We start from the raw sequence: 23,571 nt of genomic DNA, 5'->3' as shown, positions 1-23,571 counted from the left end.
TCGTTTCAGAGCCCATATCACTTTTTCTCAGTATTCAGCACGTTTCGTCTTATATATGATTCTGTTCCTTTATCTGTAGATATTATCTGACTGAAACACTATAAAGAATTTTTCTCATCCATTACAGTCATCGTAATTTGATAATGCTCGGTACATTTAGTTTATTTACCTTTGTCTCATTTTTTCCTTTTCTGATTGATTCAGACATCCATCTGTGGCAACCACTCCTACCTATTTTAACCCCACTCTTGTTAGTATTGCAGCTACAGAATTAACGTGTGCTTTGACTTCCAGAGAAGTCTGCAGTAAACTTCCCAGACAGATGATGAATTGATTTAACTCTCATTTCTCACTGAGTTTAAAGGTCAGTCTTATGATGCTAAGAGTTCCTCCATGAGCTAAAAGTCCTTCATATATTTTTGCTCTTTTCATTGCCTGTTCTCCACTCTGTCCTCCAATGTAATGGCTGATAATTACGCTCTTTTCAATGGTGTATCTCCTGGTCCATTGAAGGTAGGACTTTTTTCTCAGCAGAAAGCTGACTCATAAGGTATGCTGCCTTCTATTCTTAGAAAAAGTGAGTCACTAATGGATTTTTCATTATACATTCAAGTACCGTAGACTGAAATTTTGTCCTACCAGTCTAGTCCTGAGGTAGTGTTTGGAAGTCTTTTTGATTTAGTTTTTTAGTTATGTCTCAGTGAGGCTCTGTGAGATATAGTAGATGCTGTACAAGGAGCTGTTTTGTATTGTATGCTGAGTATTCCCATTAACTTCGGTAGTGCCATGGTTTCACTCTTTGTGTGCTGTGTGCTTCCCTAGCTAAAAACCACAAAACTCCCTCTACACCTGCATCACGACATGTTCAGCATCTGTTTTCACCCAACACAAATAGTTTACAGTTGTTTTTCAGAGCTGTGTGAAAGCTGAGGAGGCTGGGACATAACTAAAATATGAATCCCATTGGTACTATTGCATTAATAGAAATAGTCCTTTTGTTCGGGCAACACTAATTTGGTGATCTTTCAGACACTTAGTGAAGATTCACCAGTTCTCACGGTGGCCCATGACAGAAAGCTAAATGCTGTTATTTCTATTTTATAAACAAGAGAATTAAGGTTGAGGTAGACTAAGTTGTGACAGGAAGGCAATGGAAGTATTGTGTGGATGGAACCCAGGAGTCCTGTACATTTTTTTTTTTGCAATGCAACAATATTTTATACCAAAAATTTTGCCGTATTTACAGTCACTGCTATTTAACTTTGAGTGGTGTCAATGTGAATGAGCATCTGGCAGAATCTGTGTAGAGCTGCAACATAGTCTGCAATTCACAGGAGGGTACCAGCTTTTGCCTAGCCATGTTGTATTCTGTTAAACTAGCTTTGCAGGGTATTTTGAGGGGAGAGGTCTGAATCTCTCTGATACTGACAGGAGCTGTTATTTAAAACTGTATGATGAAGATGCAAAAGGGATGCTGTTAGGGTGGTTGCTTTGTTCTTCATTACACAGAAGTGGATATGCTGCAATGACAAGTTTGTAAATCATAGTTAGTTCCGTTCTCACACCACCCAATAACCTTACAATCTCTCTGTCAACTTCCTGAAGACCTTGGGAAGCTATAATTTGTGATAAAAATGGTAGTTAAAATGTTACGTGTATATCAAAGCTGAAAATTTGTGGCTGGCTGACCTTTTCATTTTGAGCAAATGCACTCATTTCCTTTACGTTGCTTACTGTTTCCCTCTGAAGCTTGGCATAATAGGAAATCCTCCATGATTGTTCTCCTTAATCAGTGGCTCCATTGTGCCGGCTTCTGTTCCTTTCAGTGAGCAGTGCAGAGGATCTTGCCATGCTCCTAATGGGGCATCGCCTGCTGTGCTGTCAAGCATCAGTGCCCCAGAAACTCAGACGTTTCAGTTCAGCTGCCGTGGATGAGAATACCACGAGCGGTGTGTGCTAAATTCAGTATGCTGTCAGAATAACGAAACAGCCCCCTGATTTTCAGTTTAGAAAAAAAGAAAAAACAAGCACTCACTGGATTTTACAGTGATATTTCCCACTGTTTGTGATTAGGCTTAGATGAATAATGAAAATGAAGAGTTCGTAAATTTAGATTTTGCTTCATTTCCATATGTGGGGCAATGTCATTTGTTGTCATGTCACTGCTACTATTTGCATAGTCATCTGACAATTATAAAGAAGGCGTATGAATCTTTAGGACAAATAACTTCTCCCGAAATATATTCTGAAATGCCTACTAATTATGACGAGCACATCATTTTTCATTTTCTGATTTATTTCTTTTTGTCGTCCAGTCAAGGGACAGAAGTTCTACGTTATGACCGTACACCACAAACCACAGATGGTGTAGCATTTGTATACATGCCTCTTGCTAAAAATTAGGCAAGTATTTAGAAATAAAAGATGTATTGGCAATAGCTTAGAACAGTTTGTGAAATAAAAGAAAGGCTAAAGTTGCCAAAAATATTATTTGTATTGGTAACCTCTACTTCGTAAAGCATAACATAAACAAAAACATAGTGACGGGCCGGTGCTCAGGAAGAGCTGATGGTTCACCAAGTCTTATCTTTTGCTTCCTGTTGCAGCACGGTGGTGTTGACATCATGTTCCTGCACATGCAATACGCAAAAAAGCTCAGGGTTCGTAATTCACTGTTGGCACAAATAAACAATTTTTGCTTGTTGCTATTGATTTTCTGCTGTTCTGCTTTTCTCCAATAAAGTTGATGTCTGCGGGGAGCCAGGTAGTCAGTCAGTCTCTGCAGGCATTTCACAGTACATCCAGTTTTTTGCTTTCCTATCATATGGCTTTCAAGTGCAGCTTGCAATAAAAAAGACAGAGCAGTGTCCAGAGGACTTTAGTCAGTGTGTAACCCATTCCTTATGCAGAAAGTTGCCAGAGAAGACTGAGGGGGCTTGTATGATAGTATGGTTAACAAAAACGGCGTAACAACCCCAGGATATGGCTTCATGCATTTATACTGGAGTCAAATCTCTAGGGAAATTAAGTTAGTGGCGGCGATGATGATACTAATAAATAATGCACATTCCCCTTGGATCTTGGCTGACTATCAAGACAGACTTCCTGGTGATGAGATGCATATGTCTGTCTCTTCAAGGTATCTGCAAGGCACCATTTTTTGCAATTACAAAGGACTGCAGATGAGAACATGCACGGTAAGAAGCAATCCAGGAGCATTTGTCCCAGACTTCTGTCTCTGATTTTCATAATCGTTCTCATCTCAACTTCTCAGACATTAGCAAGCCAAATCTCAGAACAGCTCTGTCCAGTGCTGACAGTGGTGGCAGTGGCAACCCAGAAGCCTGGAGGCTTTTAGTTTTGCCCGTCATGCTGTGCCTCGTTTGCATGAGGATGAGACAAGAGGAGGAGAGGTCCCTGTCACATCATGCTAGTAATAGATGGGGTCACTGAATATATCTCCTTTGCTTCCAGTAGGCACTGGGACTCTGCAAAAGCATGTTACCAAGGGATTCTTCATGAAGATTGCAGAAAGCGCCTGCCCCAAACTGTGCACAACCGTTGTCTGGGGAAGTGGCTTTCTGCCAATTGCCAAACGTAACTGAAGCAAGGCTGCAGCGACGTTTGTGGCTTTTCTGTTGGCCTTGTTGCTGGCAATGCCACGCTGCTTCAGGTAGAAAAGAGGAAGGGTAGCCCTGTGGGGGGGCACTGGTTTGGTTGCAAAAAGGCTGGTCTCACCCCAGACCGCTGCTCTCCTCCACAGTTGTTCAGCTTCCGCTGGCTTCGTTTCTCCCCAGTAAAATGGGACCAGCTGCACTCCCCTTCCTCCCAGGTGCTATACGGGCCGTTCTGGTTTCTAAGAGAAGAACAAAAAGCATCTCAGTGCACTGGCATGTCTACAGGAATACCTTCTTTGCTGTTGCAGGGGACGCCAAGTTTAATTCCAGTAAGTCATTAAACAAGATAAATAGGCTTTGGCAACAGCAGGACAGACCTCCCCCCAACACATGGACCTATAATCCTGGTGTGTGAGAGCAAACAAAATTCAACACATCTCAGTGCACTCAGGTATCACTCAAAAATATTTCTTCATCTGCTAAAAAGCAAATGGAAGTTGGTATTTGCCCTAATTTGGGATTAGAATATGCTTCTGCACACTCCTGTCTAATCATGTACTCACCTGAGTTTGGACTGAATGTTTGTTTTGGTTTATTCTTCACATATTTGATAATGAAGAAACAAATGCTGCTTGGCCCGTCCTCTCTTGACTCTCGGGCTGATATTCTGTTGCTAATTTTCATAATTTTATCATTGGTCTCGTGACATTGAGCTGTTCAGGTTTAGTCATAGGTGTATTTATCATTCTACATGACTTGTTTAAATAACATACAAATGAAAATAACCTTTGTTCAAGGCATTTAGTATTGATTCTTTTTTTCATAAGCCGCTGTTAATCAGTGTTGTAAAATGGGATGACTTTTACATCCCATTTAGCATTAATGTGCTAGAGACTGATTCTAGATCCATTCCCCATGAATTGCTTTGTCCCAGCTACACTAAGCAACCAGCAAGACTTGCCCCTCCAGTCTCTCCTAGAAGGGAAGAAGGTTTCTTGAGCACATAGAGCACTAGCAGGGCAGCATGCATGAAGCCAGGATCGGTAGATCACTCTCAAGTGAAATTTTAAAGGAGCTTTGTTACCTAATTCCTGTTGATAGCCCCTGAAAACCGTGATGATCTCATTCTTAGACTGCATTGAACTGTCAAATAGAAACAGTAGATGATGTCTTAGAAAGTCACAGTGAAAGTGGTAGCTTCCCAAGCCTGTGAGATGCTTGGAGCTGTGACAGTGAGTGCTGCTCACGTGGCCTGGGGCAGAGCCCTCTGTTCTGCCTTCAAGGAGCATTTGAAAGAGGAAGGGAGAAGGAATTACTTAATGAATTTTCAATTAACTGATTTTTTATTTTTTATCCTACATCATCTAGGGTAAAGCTAACCTGCTTCACAACGACTTAAGGGCGGGAGCCGGACCCCAGGGCAATTAGTGGAAGGTTTATTGAACATGAAAGATAGTATGTAGGGACAACAAGGGGCTTGGAATCATGATGTGTCATCCATCCTGCTAAAAGACATTAATTACCGGTCTTGACATAGGTGGACAGGCTACCTTTACTTAAGCCGGAAAAGAAACATGTCTAATTTATATATGTTTGATAAATAGCCCTCTCCTGCAGTGGGAAATTGCCTGGCAGACAGAGCAGCTTTAGGATTCCACTGGATACCTCTGTCAGCTCATCTCTCTCTCTACCTATGTATAATGCCCTGGCACTGTAATTGCCACATAAACCATCAGCCATCACTTTTGCCAGAGGATTTTTTTTCCCCAGCCTTTGAAAACAAAGTTAAATATACCTATCCTTCTCCTACAGACAGAGAAACCAAGGCACAGAGAATCTGAAGGGCTTGTACAAGGTTATGTAGCAAGTCACAGGCAGTAAATCACCAGGTGTCCTGATTTCCTCTCATCCATATGAATCCGTAGAACTCACTATCTCATATAATAAAGCTTAGCTCAGAGTCTTATTTTGAGATTTAATTAATATGCAAAGTGCTTTGATCCCCTTTGATGATTTGCTATCATATTTTAAAGCAATACCTCTAATTGTTATGCAGCAGTAAAATGAAATATGGATAATTCATTTGCTATTTTTAGGGAAAGAACCGAGTATTTTACTCCAGCAGTTTTAGGTTACAGTCATTTTCGAGAGAAGAGCTGTGAGATTTCTGCTGCTATTGAAACATTTAGAAAGTGAGGATTAGCAAACATACAGTGTGTTCTGGGATACTGGCTTTGTAGGGGTGAGTTCCCCCAAGAGGATGACTAACAGCAGGATGTGGGACATAATTTGCATGTTCTCTGACTCTGCTGCAATCATTTGTGTATTAGATACTTGAATTATACATTACAGAGAAGGTCGCCCACTTGCCAAGCTGACAGCCCTGCTGAATGGTGCATAGCCCTGGATGGGGGCTGAGGGAGGAGGGCTGATGTTATTTCAAGAAATGGTTAGTGTTGGCTTCAAAAAGAAATAGCTCTGTGTATGAGAGGACTTGGAATTTGTCACTGAATACTTTGGGGGGTTATTTACTCATTCTGCACCACTCTCCTGCTAGCTCTGACTTTCAGGTTTTTTGCATTTGCTTCTATTCTTTTCCTGTGGTGAATTTGATGCTGTTGATAGGTGCCATAAATCATCCCTACACGCTCAAATGCTTTCTCTGTCCAGGAGGTTCAGCGTGGGCAGTGGCAGATTTCCCCTGCTCTGCCTGCTAAGGCTGCCTCTGGTTTTTCTTAGGGAGACAAGAGAGTTCCCTGCTCTCATTGCAGCCTACTTGAACTAGGTTTCTTCACTGACAGAAAGACACCAGAGGGTGCTTTTTCTACTATCCTGCTCAGAAAAAAAGACTAATAAAGACCCACAAACTCATTTTTGTAGATCACCTGTTGGGGAGGAAAGATCTGAACAGCATCTCCCATAGCAGCTAGCTTCTCTTAGAAATCGTCTTCTACATATTAAAGTTTCAAAGAGAGGAATACTGATCACATATTTCCCCTTTGAAACATTACTTTTTCTGTCAGTACTGACCGTAAAAAACAAACGAAAAAGGAAATGATTCAAAACTAACTGACAGAGTGCACTCATCTAATCATCTGATTAGATTTCTTGCTGATTGTCACACTACCTTGCTGTAGCCTGGCTTAAAAGTCAAGGTCTTTGGGGCAGTGACTGTGTTTTACTGGCTCATGTGTTTGTACGGGTCCCTGGCAATACCCTAGCTCAGACAAAAATGCCAACGGCAGGTGATGCTTTGTGAGCTGCCCGCAGTGTGCAGACTCTGAAAGTTGCTGACTTATTGGAGAAGGTTTCTGAGCCATCAGGTCACAGTCGAGGTGTCCGGGCTCCTGTGGGTCTGCTGCCAGTCATGGACAGGACACAATACAGCAGGCAAAGCCAGGGCTGGTGGTCAGGCTCTGCTGGTGCTGTGTGCTCAGGCACCCTCCCGAATTCTCTTTCCCAACCAAAAATGTTGGCTTTAGTAACAAGTTCCAGTAAGCTGAACTCATTCCTGTTGCTTTCTTCTGCATAGGATTGGTTACCGCTGGAAGACCAATGACAGTGGGAACCATTTTATCAAATGCATTCTTCCAAAACCTGTTTTTCAGTTGGGGTCCATAGGAAAGATGTGAACAATTTTCTTCAGTATTTCCACTGAGAGCTCAGATCTTTTAGTTAAGAATTGTTTATTAGACCATATTTACTTTGCCCTTTCCCTTCCCTTCCCTTCCCTTCCCTTCCCTTCCCTTCCCTTCCCTTCCCTTCCCTTCCCTTCCCTTCCCTTCCCTTCCCTTCCCTTCCCTTCCCTTCCCTTCCCTTCCCTTCCCTTCCCTTCCCTTCTCCCTTGCATTGGGCTAAACCCATGCTGAGAAGGCAAAGCAGAAACATATTTTACCATTGGAGAGGCAATGCATTGACAAGAAAAGAAAAGTGTGTAAAAGGAAATCAAAACTATCTATTCAGTGAGGTTTCCCTCTGTGACAGTAAATACTGAAGTTTTCTTAAAGAAGTAACATGGTTGACTGGAAAGATTTTCCTTTCATTTCCACCCCAGGGGGAAGTCAGCAGTTAGGAAACTCGTAGCAGCTACTGTTGTCCTGGATGTGCCCACTTTCAGCTTCTACAGACAGAAGGGATTGCGATCAAACCCCAGATCAGGTATTACTGCTGTTCACAGCTTAGGGGGCTGCAGTGTTGATTGGGCTTTTCCAGTTCCATTGCCTATAGATTCAGGCACCTCAATTCCACGTACTAGTGGGTCATTCAGCACAGAGGTGTGAGGGGGAGAGAGGAGGGCGAGGAGTGGACCTGGAGTCCACCTGGCGTCCACCTCCACCTGCTTTGCAGACTGTGGACACATTTCTTCAGTAAGCTGCATGCCCTCAATAGCAGGTCAACAGGACCTTCAGATGGGTGCAGTCAAGGCAACGTTTCTCTGCTTGTACTTCTTGCATTATTATTGTGGCTTACGGTGCCTCTGCCATCTACCCCTGAGCCACACTTCTCACCATACCATGCATTAGGTTCTGAGATGACAGGTGCCACCTCTACCCTAACAAGGAGAAGACAGACTTGGTTTCCAAGTCTGAATTGAAGCTGCAAAACCCCAGGTGCCAATGAGAACCTTTGAACCTTTCCCTACGGAATGACATTTTTCTCTCCCTGTGCTCTGGACAGAGCTGGAGACTGCTGGCTGACCATCAGGGCTTTCAGCATAAAATGTGTTATGACGGGTAATGCTAGATCTGCTTTTCTTATTTAAGCCCCAAATGCCTCCAAGGCTGGTGTGTTTCTGGGTAGACGACCACGTGCCTTGTAAGCAATGCCAGTAGAAATCAGAACCTCTCATGTCCTCTTAGAGTTACAGAGCTGAGGATCTGTTCACGTAGTTGCCTGCTCTCCTTCTCACTGAGCCAGACTCCTGCCTGGTGTAAATCAACGTTTTTCCATTGACTCTAATCCGCTATTCCCAAATAGATTTATCAGGAAGACGACAAGCACTCCTCTCCCAGCCTTCCCCAGGTGCACTGCTTGGCACGACACATGCTGCTGGTCTGGTGCTGGGGAAGTGGCTCTGTGGTCCCCGCAGTCGCACGGCGGCCCTGTACAGTACTCTGATGGACTCCAGGGGAGCTGCACACATTTATGCCAGGCAAGAGACTGGCCCACAGCAGTAATTCAGATATTTTGTCACTGACACTTTATAAACAAAAGTCATCGGTTTCAGCGTAATGTGCCATCCTCCTATTTGTAAGTAAAAGATACATCACAAAGTCCGCAGGGGGAAAGGCTGTGAGTAATAGCAACGGCACAGAGCCTGCAACCCAACCAGCATGCCAAACAATATTCCAAGCAAATATTTCTAAGTTACAGAAATTGCGTAAGAGTGATTATTATTTTTAAAGTACAGAAAACGAGGTCCAGTTTCTAAAAAAGCAAACACATATTTTTAGCCTTGCTGGTCTCTTGATCTTACACTAATGGGAACCATCTGTGCTGGGACTGGCTGACGTTCCCGGTAAATAACCTTTTGCTGCAACATTCCAGATGTTTCAAAGGCTTCTTTGCGAAGAAGCGTTTGTCTCCCTGCCTGTCACTCTTCCTTTCTGCCTTTCCTGTCCATGTTTACTTCAGGAATATACATTCTTTTCTTAAAAAGCTTTTGTTAAAAATAGCTTGTCAGGATTTTGGCTAATCTTCATTATGATTCTTGCTTGCTAGCGGAGAATGAAAGCTTTCATTAGTTAGTGTTGAAAGACTAAATTGGAGATTTGAGAAGGAAGCTAAAAGATTTAGACTAAAAAACACACCAAAAAATTAGTTGGAGATGGATTTCTACCTCATTTTGATCGCTCTGAGGATTCCAGCTATTGAACAGACACATTTCTTTTGGTATTGAGAGTTTTTAATGTGACAAACTTGCATGGAATATACAGATGTACTTTATAGCAACAAGATACTTCACTATGAAACCTTTGCAACTCATTATGTAAAAGAGTCTTGTGGTTTGCTTTGCTGCCTTTGCTGTGCTATATCCTGGAGCTGGCTGCCTTTCCTATGCAAAGGAAAACATCCCTGGACACATGGGTCACTTTTTTGTCCCAGCTGAGCTAAGCTGAGCCAGAATGGTGGAAGGAAAATAAGGGGATTTTAAACCATCCTTTAACCTTTCTGTTATCTCCATCTAGAGTCTGCCTGAACTCTGATGTGTTACAGCTTCATTAATGCTGTGACTTGGGCTCAGGTACAATTAGATAAGAAAAGCCGTGTTTCCAGTGTCAAACCTCCTACTCAGGTCTCCAACATGATGTCTGTATCATCAGCTAACGGTACGCTACTCAGGAGTAATGAACCCTTGGACGTGTACTCTCCAGTGGGTAATTCCTTTGTTTTAAAAACTTTATGTCACTGCTGAAGTGTAAAAGCTCTAAAAGGTAAAGGAGAGTCTGTCTTTTGGTTTCTGAAGGATTCGGGGTTGTGAGGCTCTGCAGTGCTCTGCTGTGGCTAGGGCATTGCGATTGCAATTGCAGCAAACTCCAATTCTCCAAGGCTTCTGCAGGCTGGGACATGCAGCAGAGCTGAGCGAGTACAGGGATTTTAGGAAGCTGTCCCTTTGTTCTTTTGTTACCCGTTATCAAATTTGTTTCATAACAAAGGCTTCCTGAGCTTGGGGGTTTTGTGTGTGTTAATACTGGTAATATGATTTAAATATTCTGATGATTCATTTTCAGTCCAGAGAGCTGAATCAGCCATGTAGAACATAACTTGCTTCTCCCAAACCGCTACCTTTTCCATCCTTTCTCGTCATTTCTATAAGAGGATGATTCATGCTCCTCTTGTATTTACCATTTGAGAATGTGCCTGATTCCTTTAGCTAATTTCACTTCTTGTTCCTCTTTTTCAAGAAAAAAAAAAAAGAGTGCTGAGGAAAGCAAAGTGATTGCTGATTGATGTGACGTATCCCACTGGTGGACCTGGCACGTGAACTAAACCTGAAATGGACAGAGAGGAAAAAGAGAGGAAAAACTACCTTGAATTATTAAATTGATCAGAGCCCAAACTGCAAAATTCAGCCCCTCACTCACATTTCACTTTTCGAAATTCTGGGTGTTCAAGTGAGGGGTTGTGTTCAAATATAACTCCAGTATAATGTTCTTATTTTTGCTTGTTTAAACGAAGTCCCTTATTTTATTTAGTTATTCAATTCTAATTTGTTTTCTCTGAAGCCTGATTATGGTTGTGACTGGCTCAACCAATTAACTGGGGGGTGGGATTAATTATTGATTTACCTGGTTACACGTGAGAGCTGTCTGTTCTCAGAGGTGGCCATAAGATATATGAGAACATAAGGAAACCTTCTTGGCAGGTCTTGGGAAAACACCTGGACTCTTGTCCCCACTTTCTATCTGAGATACTGTGCTTCTCAGCATAACCTTGCCGTAATCAGATCAGTTTTAAAATCAGAGAGCATCCGTGCCTTCCCTCTATCGCTGCCAGCGCAGCCCCTCACCAGAGCCAGGGCTCCCTGGCTGCTGCCCAGGTCGGGGCTCGGCAGGGTCCCCGTCCACGCGAAGCTGTGACCATTGTGGGGCTGTCTGGCTGCTTGTGCCATCCAGGAGCTGCCAGGCTCGAAGGAAAGTCTCCCCCAATTTTCAACCCCTTCCATTTTAGGGCTTCCCTCAGCCTGCTGCTTTTATGGGATGCCTTCTCCCTTTATTGGGAAGGGTGTTTTTTGCACCACAGCAGCTGTAAAAAAATACTCTGTAAGAAGTGTATTCATGTGAGCGTCCCTTTGGCTGGGCCTCTATCTAAACAGAGCTCAGCATTTTGTGTGGCGGCCGAGGTGAAATCACAGCTTGCGACGGGCTCCAAGAGCCGCAGGGCGTCTGGCCACGCGTGTGGCCACCCCCCAGGAGAAACGTCCCATGTTTGGGCAAATTCGTTTGAGCCAACGCTGCTGTATGACTTCACTCCTCATTCATCCCCGTCAAGAAACAGTTTGTCCAACGCTTCGGAGAAGGACAGCACGAATGCTTGCTAGACTCACCTGAAGGTTTCACAGCAAGGCAATGAGATCACCTCAACACTGAGTTTTATCAAGTCAAGTGGGGCATGAGCAACGCAGGCAAGTCACGGGTGGCTGTGACAAGGCATTTCATGGACAAAGAAATGGGTCGTTAGACCCTCTCCTGGATATCATGCCCCGTCCCACTTGAGGCGCCACTCAGAGGACACTACACTGTGAGTCACTCTGCCCCATATGTCCTCATATATTTCAGAAAACAACACAGTGGGCCAAAGTTTGGCTTTTTCCACAGCCTAAAGGTTTTCATATTCAAAACAGTCAAGTGTTATTCTCTCCTATGACTAATACTGTGTTTTCGCTAACCGCTATTACACACAAACATCACCTCACTCTATCACATGAGAGAATCATGTCATATTGCAAACATTTTAACAAACTGCATAGCAGAAAATGAATAAGCAGTTCTGTATTTACTGATATGGGGGTATTTTTTAACAGTTACAAATGAAATACAAAGATTAGCTATAAACACCTTGGAAGCTCATACTAAGAAAGCACAGAAAAAGGTGCATGAATAACAAAGGGACTCAGACGGAGCGTGTGCAATGTAATATCCACTGGAATTTCTTTGTGCTTTGCTTCCCTTACAAGTTTCTTTATTTTTTTACATCCTCTTACCAAGTGTCACTCTTGGGTCTCCACACTGAGTTACTCCATAGTCCAAGAATGCAGGAATCGTGGCTTTTGATAACAGAAACCTCACGTTATTTCAGACAGTTTACAGTTGCTTTGGCTGTTACATCCTCCCCTTCTGTCCCCTCAGCAAATAACCCCTTTCAACACCATTAGATGGTGAGACAAATTTAGACCTGGAGGATGGTAGAAATGGGGCAGATGAGCAGCATGAGTACACCAGGAGGGCCTGCCTTCTGGGTCCTTGATTCCCGCACTTAGCACAGGACTTCAGAAGGAGGCAGAATTACCTTTCCATCACCCTGCAGCTTTCAACCCTTACAGTCCTAGATTATTCCAAGCCGCCTACACCCACCCAAAGTTATTCTTGAGTTGGGAGCAGTTAGTATGTGCGGGGACTCTGAGCATGAAACTCTTTCCCACAGTAGCTGGTTGCACTGGCTTTACAGACCCTTGCACCCACGAGCTGGTGGGAAGAGATGTAGCTATAGCTAATGGAGAACAGGTTTGCGCTCCCTCCAGGACAGGTAACAAGATGCCAGACTCCAGCTGTATCCCTTCCAGCTCTGCTCCATCCTAATCGGCACAAGCCAGAGTAATCCCAGGCTCAAAATCAGCCCCTCTGCCCTTCTGTTGGTTTACTGCGTGCCATGTACATTTATGAAGCCTTCATCTCTCTGTAAAGATAAGAAGAACAGAAGAACAACGTACAAATGGCAGTGCCTCAGCAGCTCTTATCTCAATCTTTATGAGAGCGGATGGTTCTGGGAATGTGAAGCTCATACATAGTCACTGCGCCCACAAAACACTGACATCACATGACCAGCAATAAACCCAGCTCTCATGTTTCTGGATAGGAGAGCACGCCTCTCCCTGATTCTTGGTGCAAGGTACGTCATTTGTTTTCTATTCAAATTCACCCTCCTCCCACGGAAGCCTTGCCTTACCATACTAGCCATTAGAGGATGTTATTGAGAAAATACAGGTTCAAGCAGTAGGAAGAATAATTTCCCATGAGTATATTTTATTATATATCTAATACCTTTCATCTTGAAATATGAGAACTTTACAAATACAGTGATTTTATTGAATAAATACCTTTATGCCTAGTGCATGGCATGATTCATAGCAGATTAATAGAGGCAATTAAATGTAAGATTAAATTGCCTAAACCATTTGCCCTACTAAGCTGATCCCAGTGCTGTGAACTGTATCAGTGCCACTAATTCCCAGAGATTTTCCTTTGGAGGCAGGTATTTAATGATTTTGAATATCAAATCCATGGTATCCCAGACTGGCTGTCTAATGCCTGTAATCATGTTAAAACGCAGCACTAAGCAACTTGCCTGAGGCAGCTCGGTGAGTCACTGGAAGAGAAAGCAGAACTCCTGACTTGCATTAGCTGCTCAAGCAGACATGGAGCCACTTGCAAAATTATGACGGGGGACTGTCCGCGCTGCAGACTTCTCAAGTGTCTTGGGTTTCAGGCCATGAGATGCCATATGTCAGGCCCTGTGACAGGCACGCACACATGTATAGGGTCATATGGTGCCAGGCACGCTGTCTGGGCGCCTCAGGTCGTGTAACTGAGCGGCAGATGCAGAGCTGACGGCAAGCCCCCAGCTGTGGCACAGGGCTGGCTCCGGGGGCTGTCACATTTTGGAGCTGGCAGCGTGTGGTGTGCTCCCTGCAGCATCACGAAGTGACGGGGAGCTCATGGCTCTGCATTAAAAATACAGCAGAGAAAGGCTCGTGGTGAGGAGCCTGGAGTCCAGGGAGCGACCATTATGGTCCACACGTGTGCAGGAAAGGCACCCACTGCTGCCAGCGCCTGCTGTCCCCCCACCTCTGCCCAGAGCCCAGGGAGCAGGAGGCAGCGAGCAGTCTGGGGCGGGCAGGCGAACAGTGCGCTGAGATTTCCTTCGGCAGGGCTGGGAGAAAGGGGCTTTCCTTATTCCTCAATGTACATCTGTATCCAGGATATGTCCTCGGTCGAAATATCCGAGCCACTACACCAACTACTTTCCACTCAGCAAGAAATAGTTATGCATTGGATGTGGCACACAGAAATAAGGCCGTACCAGGTTTTCGAGCCTGTCTCTCCAGGAGGGAGACCCCAGCCCAGAGCTGGTTTTCATGCTGTCAGGACTGGCCCTTCTGCCTCCCCATTCCCCCACCTCATCAACTCCAACATGTAGAATCTGAGGCAGTCTGAGCTCAGCCAAACCCTGGCAAAAGGGTTAAATCTCAGGATTTAAATGCATAAAAAAATGTTTTCATTGCAGTATGAGTCATCAGTAATTCTATATTGTTTGTATTCTGTTTATTGTAACCTTTCATCGTTGAATCCTTCGTCTCCTTCCTTCCTTTCTCTTTCTCTCTTTCTCTTTCTCTCTTTCTCTCTTTCTCTCTTTCTCTCTTTCTTTTCCTTCCTTCCTTCCTTCCTTCCTTCCTTCCTTCCTTCCTTCCTTTTCTTTCTCTCTCTCTCCCCCCCCATCTTGCCTTTCTTTTTCCTTCTGTTTCTTGTGAATCTGTGTCTCTATAAAATCTGTCCAAATATTTACAAAAGGAAATGCTGGGTTGTGAAACTGAATTCGGAGAAAATGTTACACATGCTGAAGAAATGCATCCAGCATGGTTTCCAAATGTTCCCACATGCATTTTTGTTCTGTGTCTCAAGTGTTGAGGCTTGATCCTTCATATCTTTATTCAGACAAAACTTGCACCAAGGGCAGCGAGACCCAGGCTCAGGTCAGGTCCAATGGTGCTGTAATTCTGGCTTTGCTGGAACGGTTCAGGACTGATTTTGGCCATGAGTGACTAGTTAAAAAGCCTGAATAACCAGTATTACTGGGTAACCGGTTTGTGCAATGGGCCAGTTCCAGGCCAGGGGTTGTCACCAAGTTGCTAACAAATTGGCATCAGTGTCAGTCAATGCAGAAGCTGTCTGCAGCCCTCTATTACCCTCCGAGATAAACATCAACCAGGTTGCACTGGGAGACCTGCAGCCTCTGGAGAAAGCCAGCCAGGTCTCCGGTCCGCTGAGACAAAGACAACACGCTCAGCTGTGACATGATGAAATAGCCATGAAGTCATTTTCCCAAGAAGTCCTTAATGCCATGAGTGCGAGCTCACACTCGTGGGTCTCTCGTGTCGTTATGGACTTGTACATGTTTTGGCAGAGCAACGTGGGAACTGTTAAAGCCCAGGGGATGAAGGGGGCCAAATGCCAGCAGTGGGTCCCATCTGCTCAAATCAAAGCTCACCTCCCTCCCCGACACTTCATGCTCTTGTTTCTATTATTACCCTTACAATGACATTGTGGCCTGAGTACAAACATGGATTGTTTTGGAGGAAGGGGTTAATTTTGTATTTCCTGGCTTTTGTTAAGACAGGAAATCTAACCCTTAAGAAAGTCATTCAGGTCAGAGTGGGCTCCTAAAAGCCACTTCAGCCCTGTTTTGTATTTTCCTTTCTTTCATTCTTATGGCAGGTTTATTTAAGAAAAGAAAACAAAAACAGAGTAAAGCAAGGAAATAGCTAGTCCGGGATTATAAATGATTAAGTACACACTGCCACATGAGATGAATTTTTTTCTTCCTGATTTGCACTAGGTGTAAACAAGACCAGATTCAAAAGTCTCATAATTACATAAGGCCATCGAAGAGCAGTTATCATTGTTGTGGAGGCAAATTCCCTTTGCGCAAGGGCCTCAGCTGGATGTCTTCCCTGCGCTGTCTCAGAGCAGCCAAGGTCCACGGTGTCTGGCCCATATTTAGTATTTGTATGATGGTCGTTTACATCACAACTGGAAAGGTGGTTGTCATTGAGAGCACATACTCACTTAGCTGTGCAGATGTCAGACATGGCAATTTCTTTAAACTTGGCAAAAATTGAGGTTTTCCTCAAAAAATGGAGGAAAAAAATCTCAGTCTTTTAGCTTTGTTTTCCGTGTGGGACGCTGAGGAGTTTGGGACAAGAGCAAAGACTGTCAGCGGCATAGCGATACCTGTGTCCGTGAGCCAGGGCTGGTTGTTCCCACTAACGAGGCACTAGTGGCACAGCACCATTAAAAATACTGCTTTCCATTAAAGCGTTCAGGTGAAGCCTCCCAACCTGTGCTCCTGCTCCTGGAATGCACAAGGTTTTGCGCTGGTTGAAGGAGCTCAACATCCCGATCAAGCTCCCTAGCAGAAGGACGTTCCCAGCTCCTAACCCCGCAGGGCTTCCCTAAGCCCTGCTTAGGCTGAGCAGAGTCCTTGCCTCTCCTGTGCTCCTGCCCAGTGATGCCTTAAATCCCTCCTGCATCACACTCCAAAGGAGGAAAGTGAAGTGATTCCTGGGTATAAACTTATAGAAAGGTCAACATCTGAGGTCCGTGTCAAAAGGATGAAATTTTCTCTAGGAAAAGGTGATGAATGAAGTCCTGTCTTGTGGCCATCTGCTATACTGGTTTCTGCTGCAAAAAGCTGGCAAACAATCAATCATTGATAATTCCTGCTGTTCAGCTCCTTAGAAAAATCTGGGTAGGTTGGTGTTTGACAGATGACGTGCAAGGTCACCAGAGCTTGGCCATGGCATGGTGTCGCAGCGATACCACGTCTCATGAGGAGCTGGCTCGGAGCGCATCAGAGGAGGACAGGCGGATCCGCTGCCGCCTCCGGCGCGGCCCGTGCTCCCTGCCCGCCTCCCATGCGCTCGTGGTGCGGAGGGATGTGTGTCACCCCCCCAGCCGCCGGGCCCCGTGATTCAGACCCAGCGATCCGCTGTGGACAGCTGTGGGGTCCCAGTAACAGAGTGGGTGACGGTGTGGTTGAGCAGAGTCATTTCCCAGCACTGAAGTGTATGAGCGTTTCTCTCACAATCTGTTGCCAACCCGCTGTTAAAAGAACAACAGTAAATAAATGGAATGAAAAGTGCAATCCTGTGTTTATTTTTAAGGAATGTGTTGAAAAAACAGATTCTCTTTGAGGCTGCAGTTCTGGCAAAAACCCCACTGCTCAGCAGAGCAGAGACAATCCTGCGACAAGTGGGTGAGCTGGAGCTGGCACTCGCCCGCCCGTGCCCTTCCCCATGCCCCCTCCTCCCGGCCACCCATGAGAGCCTGGAAAGCCCTGGAACCTCTCAGCCAGATACAGAGCCTGGCTGGGTTTAGAAGAAGGTCTGAGGTGGTTAAAGACTGGGGAACATTGGTGGGGGAGAAGATGGAAAATTTGAGAAGGGGTGATAGTTGGCAGTCCGTGTGGCTGGTGGGGCAGGACGGTGGGAGAGCAGCCCTGGTGTGAGGGGGTGGATGGAGAGGTCGCCCCCGAAAGAGGCAGCTGAAGAAGGGAAGTAAAAACAGAAAACTGCTGAAAGGGGCGAGGAAGGAGCAGCGCAGCTGGGGCCAGCAGCGTGGGGGGAAGAGGAATTGCTGGGAAAGGGCTGGGGGAAAAAGGCCGAAGTGGGAGGAGGTGCTGGGGGGGCAGCGGTGGTTGGGGGCAGCGAGCGGCCAGGAGCCGGCAGGGCCGGGGAGGCATTGCGGGGAGGCAGGGGAAGTGGAAACGGCGCTGACTGGAAGCCCTGAGTAAGAAGCACCCGAGTGTCTTGGTGGAAGCCAGTCACCCACAGGGAAAAGAAAACTTTTGGGAAGTGCTGATGCACTGCTAAGGGGGGGGGAAAGAGAGCTCCCACTACTCCACTGCCGGTTACTGGGCAGCCACAACTTCTGGGGGTGTTCTCAGTGAGGAAAACGAACTTTGCATGGGCCACAGGTCTACTACATTTTTTTCCTTACACATAAAACATGATGGGAACAGCTCTCAAACACGTGTTTACATTATAAATATATATACAAATATATGTATACACATATATATTTATGTGTAGGTATGTCTGTACATGTATATATGTCTATGCATGAATACAAATATATATGCGTATGCTCGTCTCTTTATACATATATTTTAGGAGAATAAGCATGGCCGCACCCAAGGCTCCACATCCCCCCGCACTGCTGCTCCAGCAGCTTCCTTCCCCCAGCAATGCTCTGATTTCTGTGGGAAAGGGGGGGAGTGCTGGGGGGGGACACGGACAAAGGCTGCCCCAGCCAGGCCCGGAGCCGTGGGGCAGGGGCCAGGGACAGCCAGCAGCGAGGTGGCCCAGCCCCGTGGCACCTGTGCTGGGAGTGGTGGACATGGGGGGGGGGGGGGGGGGGGGGGGCGGGGGTGTGAGTGGGGGGGTGGATGCGTGTGTATGGGGGGGTGTGCATGTGTGTTTGTAGGTGTGTGTATATCTGCGTATACGTGTGTACGGGTGTACGTGTCTGTGTTTGTATGTGCACATATGTATGTGTTTGTACATGTATGTATATGTGGATGTGCATGTATGCATGTGTATGCACATATATAGGTATGTATTTATATATGTACATATATACGTGTATGCATGAGTATGTATGTACATGTGTGTCTGTGGGGGGTGTGTGTGTGTATGCTGGCACCTGTATGCGTTTCTGTGTGTGTCTATGTGTGTGTGTGTAGCTAAGTGCTTCGTGTGCGTATGTGTATGTCTATTTACACACGTGTATGTATGTTTATACGTACGTTTGTGTGTATAGCACCCGACCGTATGCGTGTACATGTGTATGTGTGTGCATCTGTATATATGTATGTATATACGTGTGCGTGGAACCATATGGAGGAGGTGTATGTATACGCAGCTGTCTTTCCCTGTGTCTCCACGGGCACGCGGGCGCGCTCCGGCGGCCCCGCGGCACATGACGTCATGCCGGCGGGGCTGGGCGCGCCCGTGCTGGCGCGCCGCCAGGTGACGTCTTCGCGGGCGCCCACGTGACGCGGCCCCATTGAGAAAACGCCGGCCCGGCGGCGGGGCCCTATATAAGGCGGGCGCGGGCGTGTGGGGCCGGACTGCGTTGTGTGGTGTTGCGCTTCCGCGGGACACCGGCGCCTCCGACACCGGCCGCGCCTTCCTCCTCCTCCTTCCCTCGGCCGGAGCCGCCATGGTGAACCTGCGGGTCTGCGCGCTGGAGTGCGAGGCGCTGCGGGGGCTGCTGCAGGAGCGCGCCGCGCAGTGCCTCGTCCTCGACTGCCGCTCCTTCTTCTCCTTCAACGCCGCGCACATCCGCGGCTCCTGCAACGTTCGCCTCAGCACCATCGTCCGCCGCCGCGCCAAGGGCGCCCTGGCCCTGGAGCACGTCGTCCCCAACGAGGAGCTCCGCGCCCGCCTGCGCCAGGGGCTGATCCACACCGTGGTGCTGCTGGACGAGCGCAGCGCCGACCTGGAGCTGCCCAAGCGCGACAGCACGCTGCTGCTGGCCCTCGGCACCCTCTGCAGGGAGGCCCGCGGCGCCCGCATCTGCTTCCTCAAGGGTGAGTGGCCCCGGGACCGCCCCGGCCCCCGCCGGCGGGGAAGCGGGGGGCGCAGCCGGCTCGGCAGTGCCGCCCGCGGGGCTCCGCTCGCCCCCCGCCCCGGCCGCGCAGCGCTCACCCGGCGCCTCTCTCTTCCCTCTGCCCCCGCAGGAGGTTACGAAGCTTTCTCGTCCGCCTGCTCCGAGCTCTGCACCAAGCCGGCCGCCCCCACCGGCCTCAGCCTGCCCCTCAGCGCCAGCAGCGCGCCCGGCAGCGCCGACTCGGGGTGCAGCTCCTGCGGCACCCCCCTCTACGACCAGGTGAGCGGGGGCGGGGGGCGGTCGGGCAGCTCCGCTGGATGTGTGCGAGACCGGGGAGCAAGCAGGCGCTGCGTTAAGACGAGGCAGTCTGCCGCTTTCGTGCGGCGAGGGGAGGCTGTGTGAAAACTACCGAGCGAAGTTAACCGGTTGTCTCTCCTTTCTGTTTTAGGGTGGGCCGGTGGAAATCCTGCCGTTCCTCTACTTGGGCAGCGCTTACCATGCCTCCCGAAAAGACATGCTGGATGCTTTGGGGATCACAGCGTTAATCAATGTCTCGGCGAACTGCCCCAACCACTTTGAAGGGCACTACCAGTATAAAAGTATCCCTGTGGAGGACAACCACAAGGCAGATATCAGCTCCTGGTTTAACGAGGCAATTGATTTCATAGGTAAATGAGCTCTCTTTACAGCCTGTTCCCTTTCCAGGATAAGGTACCCTAGGAAGTGATTTTGGGGCATTGTTTTCCCCAGTAAAACCTACATTTGAGACTGGGGAATTTCATTCCATTGGGGAGATATGCTCGGGGAACATTTCCATTAATTTTATTCTACTCAGAGGAGTAATCTTAGCTTTACAAAGCTGTTTGAAATCTTGAATCGAGAGGCATTGGTCTTGCAGAAAAGAGCTAGTGAATTTAAGCGGATCAGTATTAAAGTAATCTTGCAAGACTGCTAAAGTGACCTGGAGGAGCTATTAGTATAATTGGAATTGGAGCCCAGAATGGAAATAGCTGGACTGCTGGTTCCCTCAGGACAAAGGCTCTCTGTCTCAAAAGCACCGGGTGCACCTATTAGGCTAAGGAAGGGATGGATTAAAGAAACTTAAAACAGCAGCCAGTGCTTTCCCACCTCTGGAAGCAGTGGGACTTATTTGCTAACTGTGTATTTTAACTCTTTCAGACTCTGTTAAAAATGATGGAGGAAGGGTATTTGTGCACTGCCAGGCTGGCATTTCCCGGTCAGCAACCATCTGCCTTGCTTATCTCATGAGGACCAACAGAGTCAAACTGGATGAAGCCTTTGAGTTTGTGAAGCAGAGAAGAAGCATCATCTCCCCGAACTTCAGCTTCATGGGGCAGCTGCTTCAGTTTGAGTCGCAGGTCCTTGCCCCCAACTGCTCAGCAGAAGCTGGTAGCCCTGCTATGTCAGTATTGGACAGAGGAGCATCGACCACCACCGTCTTTAACTTTCCAGTCTCCATCCCTGTTCACACCTCGTCCAGTGCTTTAAGCTATCTTCAGAGCCCCATCACCACTTCCCCGAGCTGCTGAAAAGTGGGTGAAAATATGGTCAGAACTCAGACTTACTGTCTCAGAAGTGCAATAACTACAGGGACAGTGTCATCAGTCACTCATGTTTTGTGGGGAACCATCCATGCATCCTAGAACAGTGTCGTAAATGGAGAGGAGCTCACCTGATGCCAGAGAACTAGGTGTTACTGACTTTTCTGCTGACTTTTAAAGCCAATATCTGGATGTCTACACAGAGATCAAAGGACACTGTCTCTTCCTGAGCTGTTCCTCCTTGTCTTCTGTCTGTCCTAAGCCTGCTCCATGTTTAGTAGCATGCTCACCAGTATTCCCATTCCTGGACACTTTGAGCAACACTGATGCTGTCCCCTTTTATATGACAGTCCTATTTATTTATTTTTACATTAGTGCATTGGGGTTTTTGCCTTCACAAACCTAAAGTTTCATTTCTAGAGAAACCAAATACCTCAGTATTTTTTGGTACTGTAATCCTGTGTGTATATATCTGTTGGCTCTTCTTGTTTCCCAAGCACTGACGTGAAAGCACCAGCCGAGTGCTTTTTTGAGTTGCCAGGGGTTGTATGTTTGCTGATTTTATTTATGATGTGAAATAATATATTTCTTCTTAGGAAGACATAGTTTTGTTACATGATTATAACTTTTTTATACAAACAGAATAAATTATGATATTTCTATTGAGCTGGATGATACATTCTTTAAAATCTTGCATTTTACAGTCCCAAAACTCATGTGGAAACTCCTAGGTGAAGAGCTGAATTCAGTTGAAAATCTGAATTTTCAACTCTGCTGACCTCAGGTCTTGACTGAACTAGATAGAAAAATGGGTTTAAACAACATAATTGACTAGAAACTACTGCTGCTTCTTAACCTCAGCTTTTCTTTGTCCCCATACAATTATACGCAGTGGCAGAGCGCTGAGGCTGGCTTCTCAGCTGTAAGGTAGATTTGGCTGTAGTGATGGCCACAGAGCTGTCATAGTTTGAACCAGCTGAGACTTGGGCAAAGGGCTACAGTGAATTTAAAACAGTTGTCCTCCTAGGAAGGAGGAAGAAGCTTCCTTACTGCTTGTTTACTTTTAATGCTTCAAAGGTTAAGTCTAAAAATTAACCTCTTGGTAACAGATCTCTAATGCTTGTGAGTTTGTGCCAAGGTGTTTTCTTTTTCTGTCCCACCTCCTTGATTCCTTTTTGCAACTCAAACTGCCTCTGCCTGGAGTGAAGTATTTGGCTTGCTGGACTATCTCTCTAAACAAATCAGGGCATAACGAGATCAGGTAACCAACAAGTCACTTAGCTTCTTACCCAGACCCAAACAAATTCTTTCCTGCTGCAGATTCTCACTAGAGTGATTTTTGTCTGGCACTTCAGTAGAGGCAATGAAAAGAGTTCTATGCAGTGTAACAAAAGCCAGGCAGGGGAGCTCTAACAGACCAGCACTCCTGGTAGCTCATGGGCAGGAGCTGCAGGGTGAGGGGGACGGGCAGCAAGCGGTGCAGGGTTCATGCTGTGTGGTGTGACAGAACTGTACATCTCTGTGGGGTGGGATGCATCTGGGAGGAGCAGTGTTGCTGTGACACCCTTACCAGGGGAAGCTGATGTGGAAGAGAGGCAGCTGGAAGCTTGCTTTCCTAGGCAGGGTAGTAATACTGGTAACAGGGAGATGGATGCTGGGGGAGCACTAGGACATCGCGTGTCCTACATCCACTCCAGAAGAGAGCCACCAGTCCTTGCATCTCTGATATTCAAGGAGTCAGATCCTACTTTTGCCCTGTCAAAAAAGGTTTTGCTTGGGCAGATACAGCAGGTTATGACTGTGTAAAATCAAGGCATTTTAAGAGTTATGATCCTAAGCTTATAGATGAGGGTTTTTTGAAGCATAAAGCAGCTGTGCTCTTGTCACGTAATTGGAGACAAGCAAAGCACCACAAACTATGCTGAAATCCTTCAAGTTACCTGGAGTATTAATGATGCTAAAATCCGGGTCTCTTCTTCTGGGAGAAGGTGCCCTTGAAGGATGGGATGATGCACTGCTGCGTCTGAAATTCTTCCACGTGAGCTACCCCTCCGACGCAGCTCTGTCGTCAGCACTACACGTCAGCCATCGCCAAGCTTCAACCTGACACCAAGGGGGGGGGAAAAATGGAGCAGCTAAAAGGAGGAGAGATCCCTGGGCACTAAGAAACAAAGTTAGAAACCCTTATTTTCCTAAAGCGTGCATGAACCTCAAAGTGAATATTCCTCCCCAAAGTCTGTCCCGTGCTGCAAATCCTGCAAAACCCCTTCGTCCATGGAAAGT

General features: G+C 46.5%; 1 protein-coding gene across 2 annotated transcripts; it reads left to right on the top strand.

The window, feature by feature from the left end:
- Positions 1–19,274: 19,274 nt before the first annotated feature.
- On the top strand, positions 19,275–21,954 carry DUSP1 (dual specificity phosphatase 1). 2 transcript variants are annotated; one of them, XM_050905479.1, is made up of 4 exons: positions 19,275–19,706; positions 19,857–20,005; positions 20,175–20,394; positions 20,906–21,954. In XM_050905479.1, exons 1-4 carry the CDS (start codon positions 19,337–19,339, stop codon positions 21,274–21,276), a joined length of 1,110 nt encoding a protein of 369 aa, XP_050761436.1. In that variant the 5' UTR covers positions 19,275–19,336; the 3' UTR covers positions 21,277–21,954. The 2 variants fall into 2 exon arrangements, with proteins under 2 accessions (XP_050761436.1, XP_050761435.1); XM_050905478.1 differs by having other exon boundaries at positions 19,275–20,005.
- The last annotated feature ends 1,617 nt before the right edge of the window (positions 21,955–23,571 follow it).

Source organism: Gymnogyps californianus, chromosome 14 (assembly GCF_018139145.2).
Source record: "Gymnogyps californianus isolate 813 chromosome 14, ASM1813914v2, whole genome shotgun sequence".
NCBI lineage: Eukaryota > Metazoa > Chordata > Aves > Accipitriformes > Cathartidae > Gymnogyps > Gymnogyps californianus.
Note: the sequence above shows the minus strand (reverse complement) of the source record. Positions and strands in the feature narration are given on the sequence as shown.

Excerpts from the sequence above, each read along its gene's own strand:
- DUSP1 (XM_050905478.1), top strand. The coding sequence starts at position 19,337 with ATGGTGAACCTGCGGGTCTGCGCGCTGGAGTGCGAGGCGCTGCGGGGG. Across the intron at positions 20,006-20,174 it reads GCACCCCCCTCTACGACCAG|GGTGGGCCGGTGGAAATCCT; the intron begins GTGAGCGGGGGC and ends TTTCTGTTTTAG. Across the intron at positions 20,395-20,905 it reads CGAGGCAATTGATTTCATAG|ACTCTGTTAAAAATGATGGA; the intron begins GTAAATGAGCTC and ends TAACTCTTTCAG.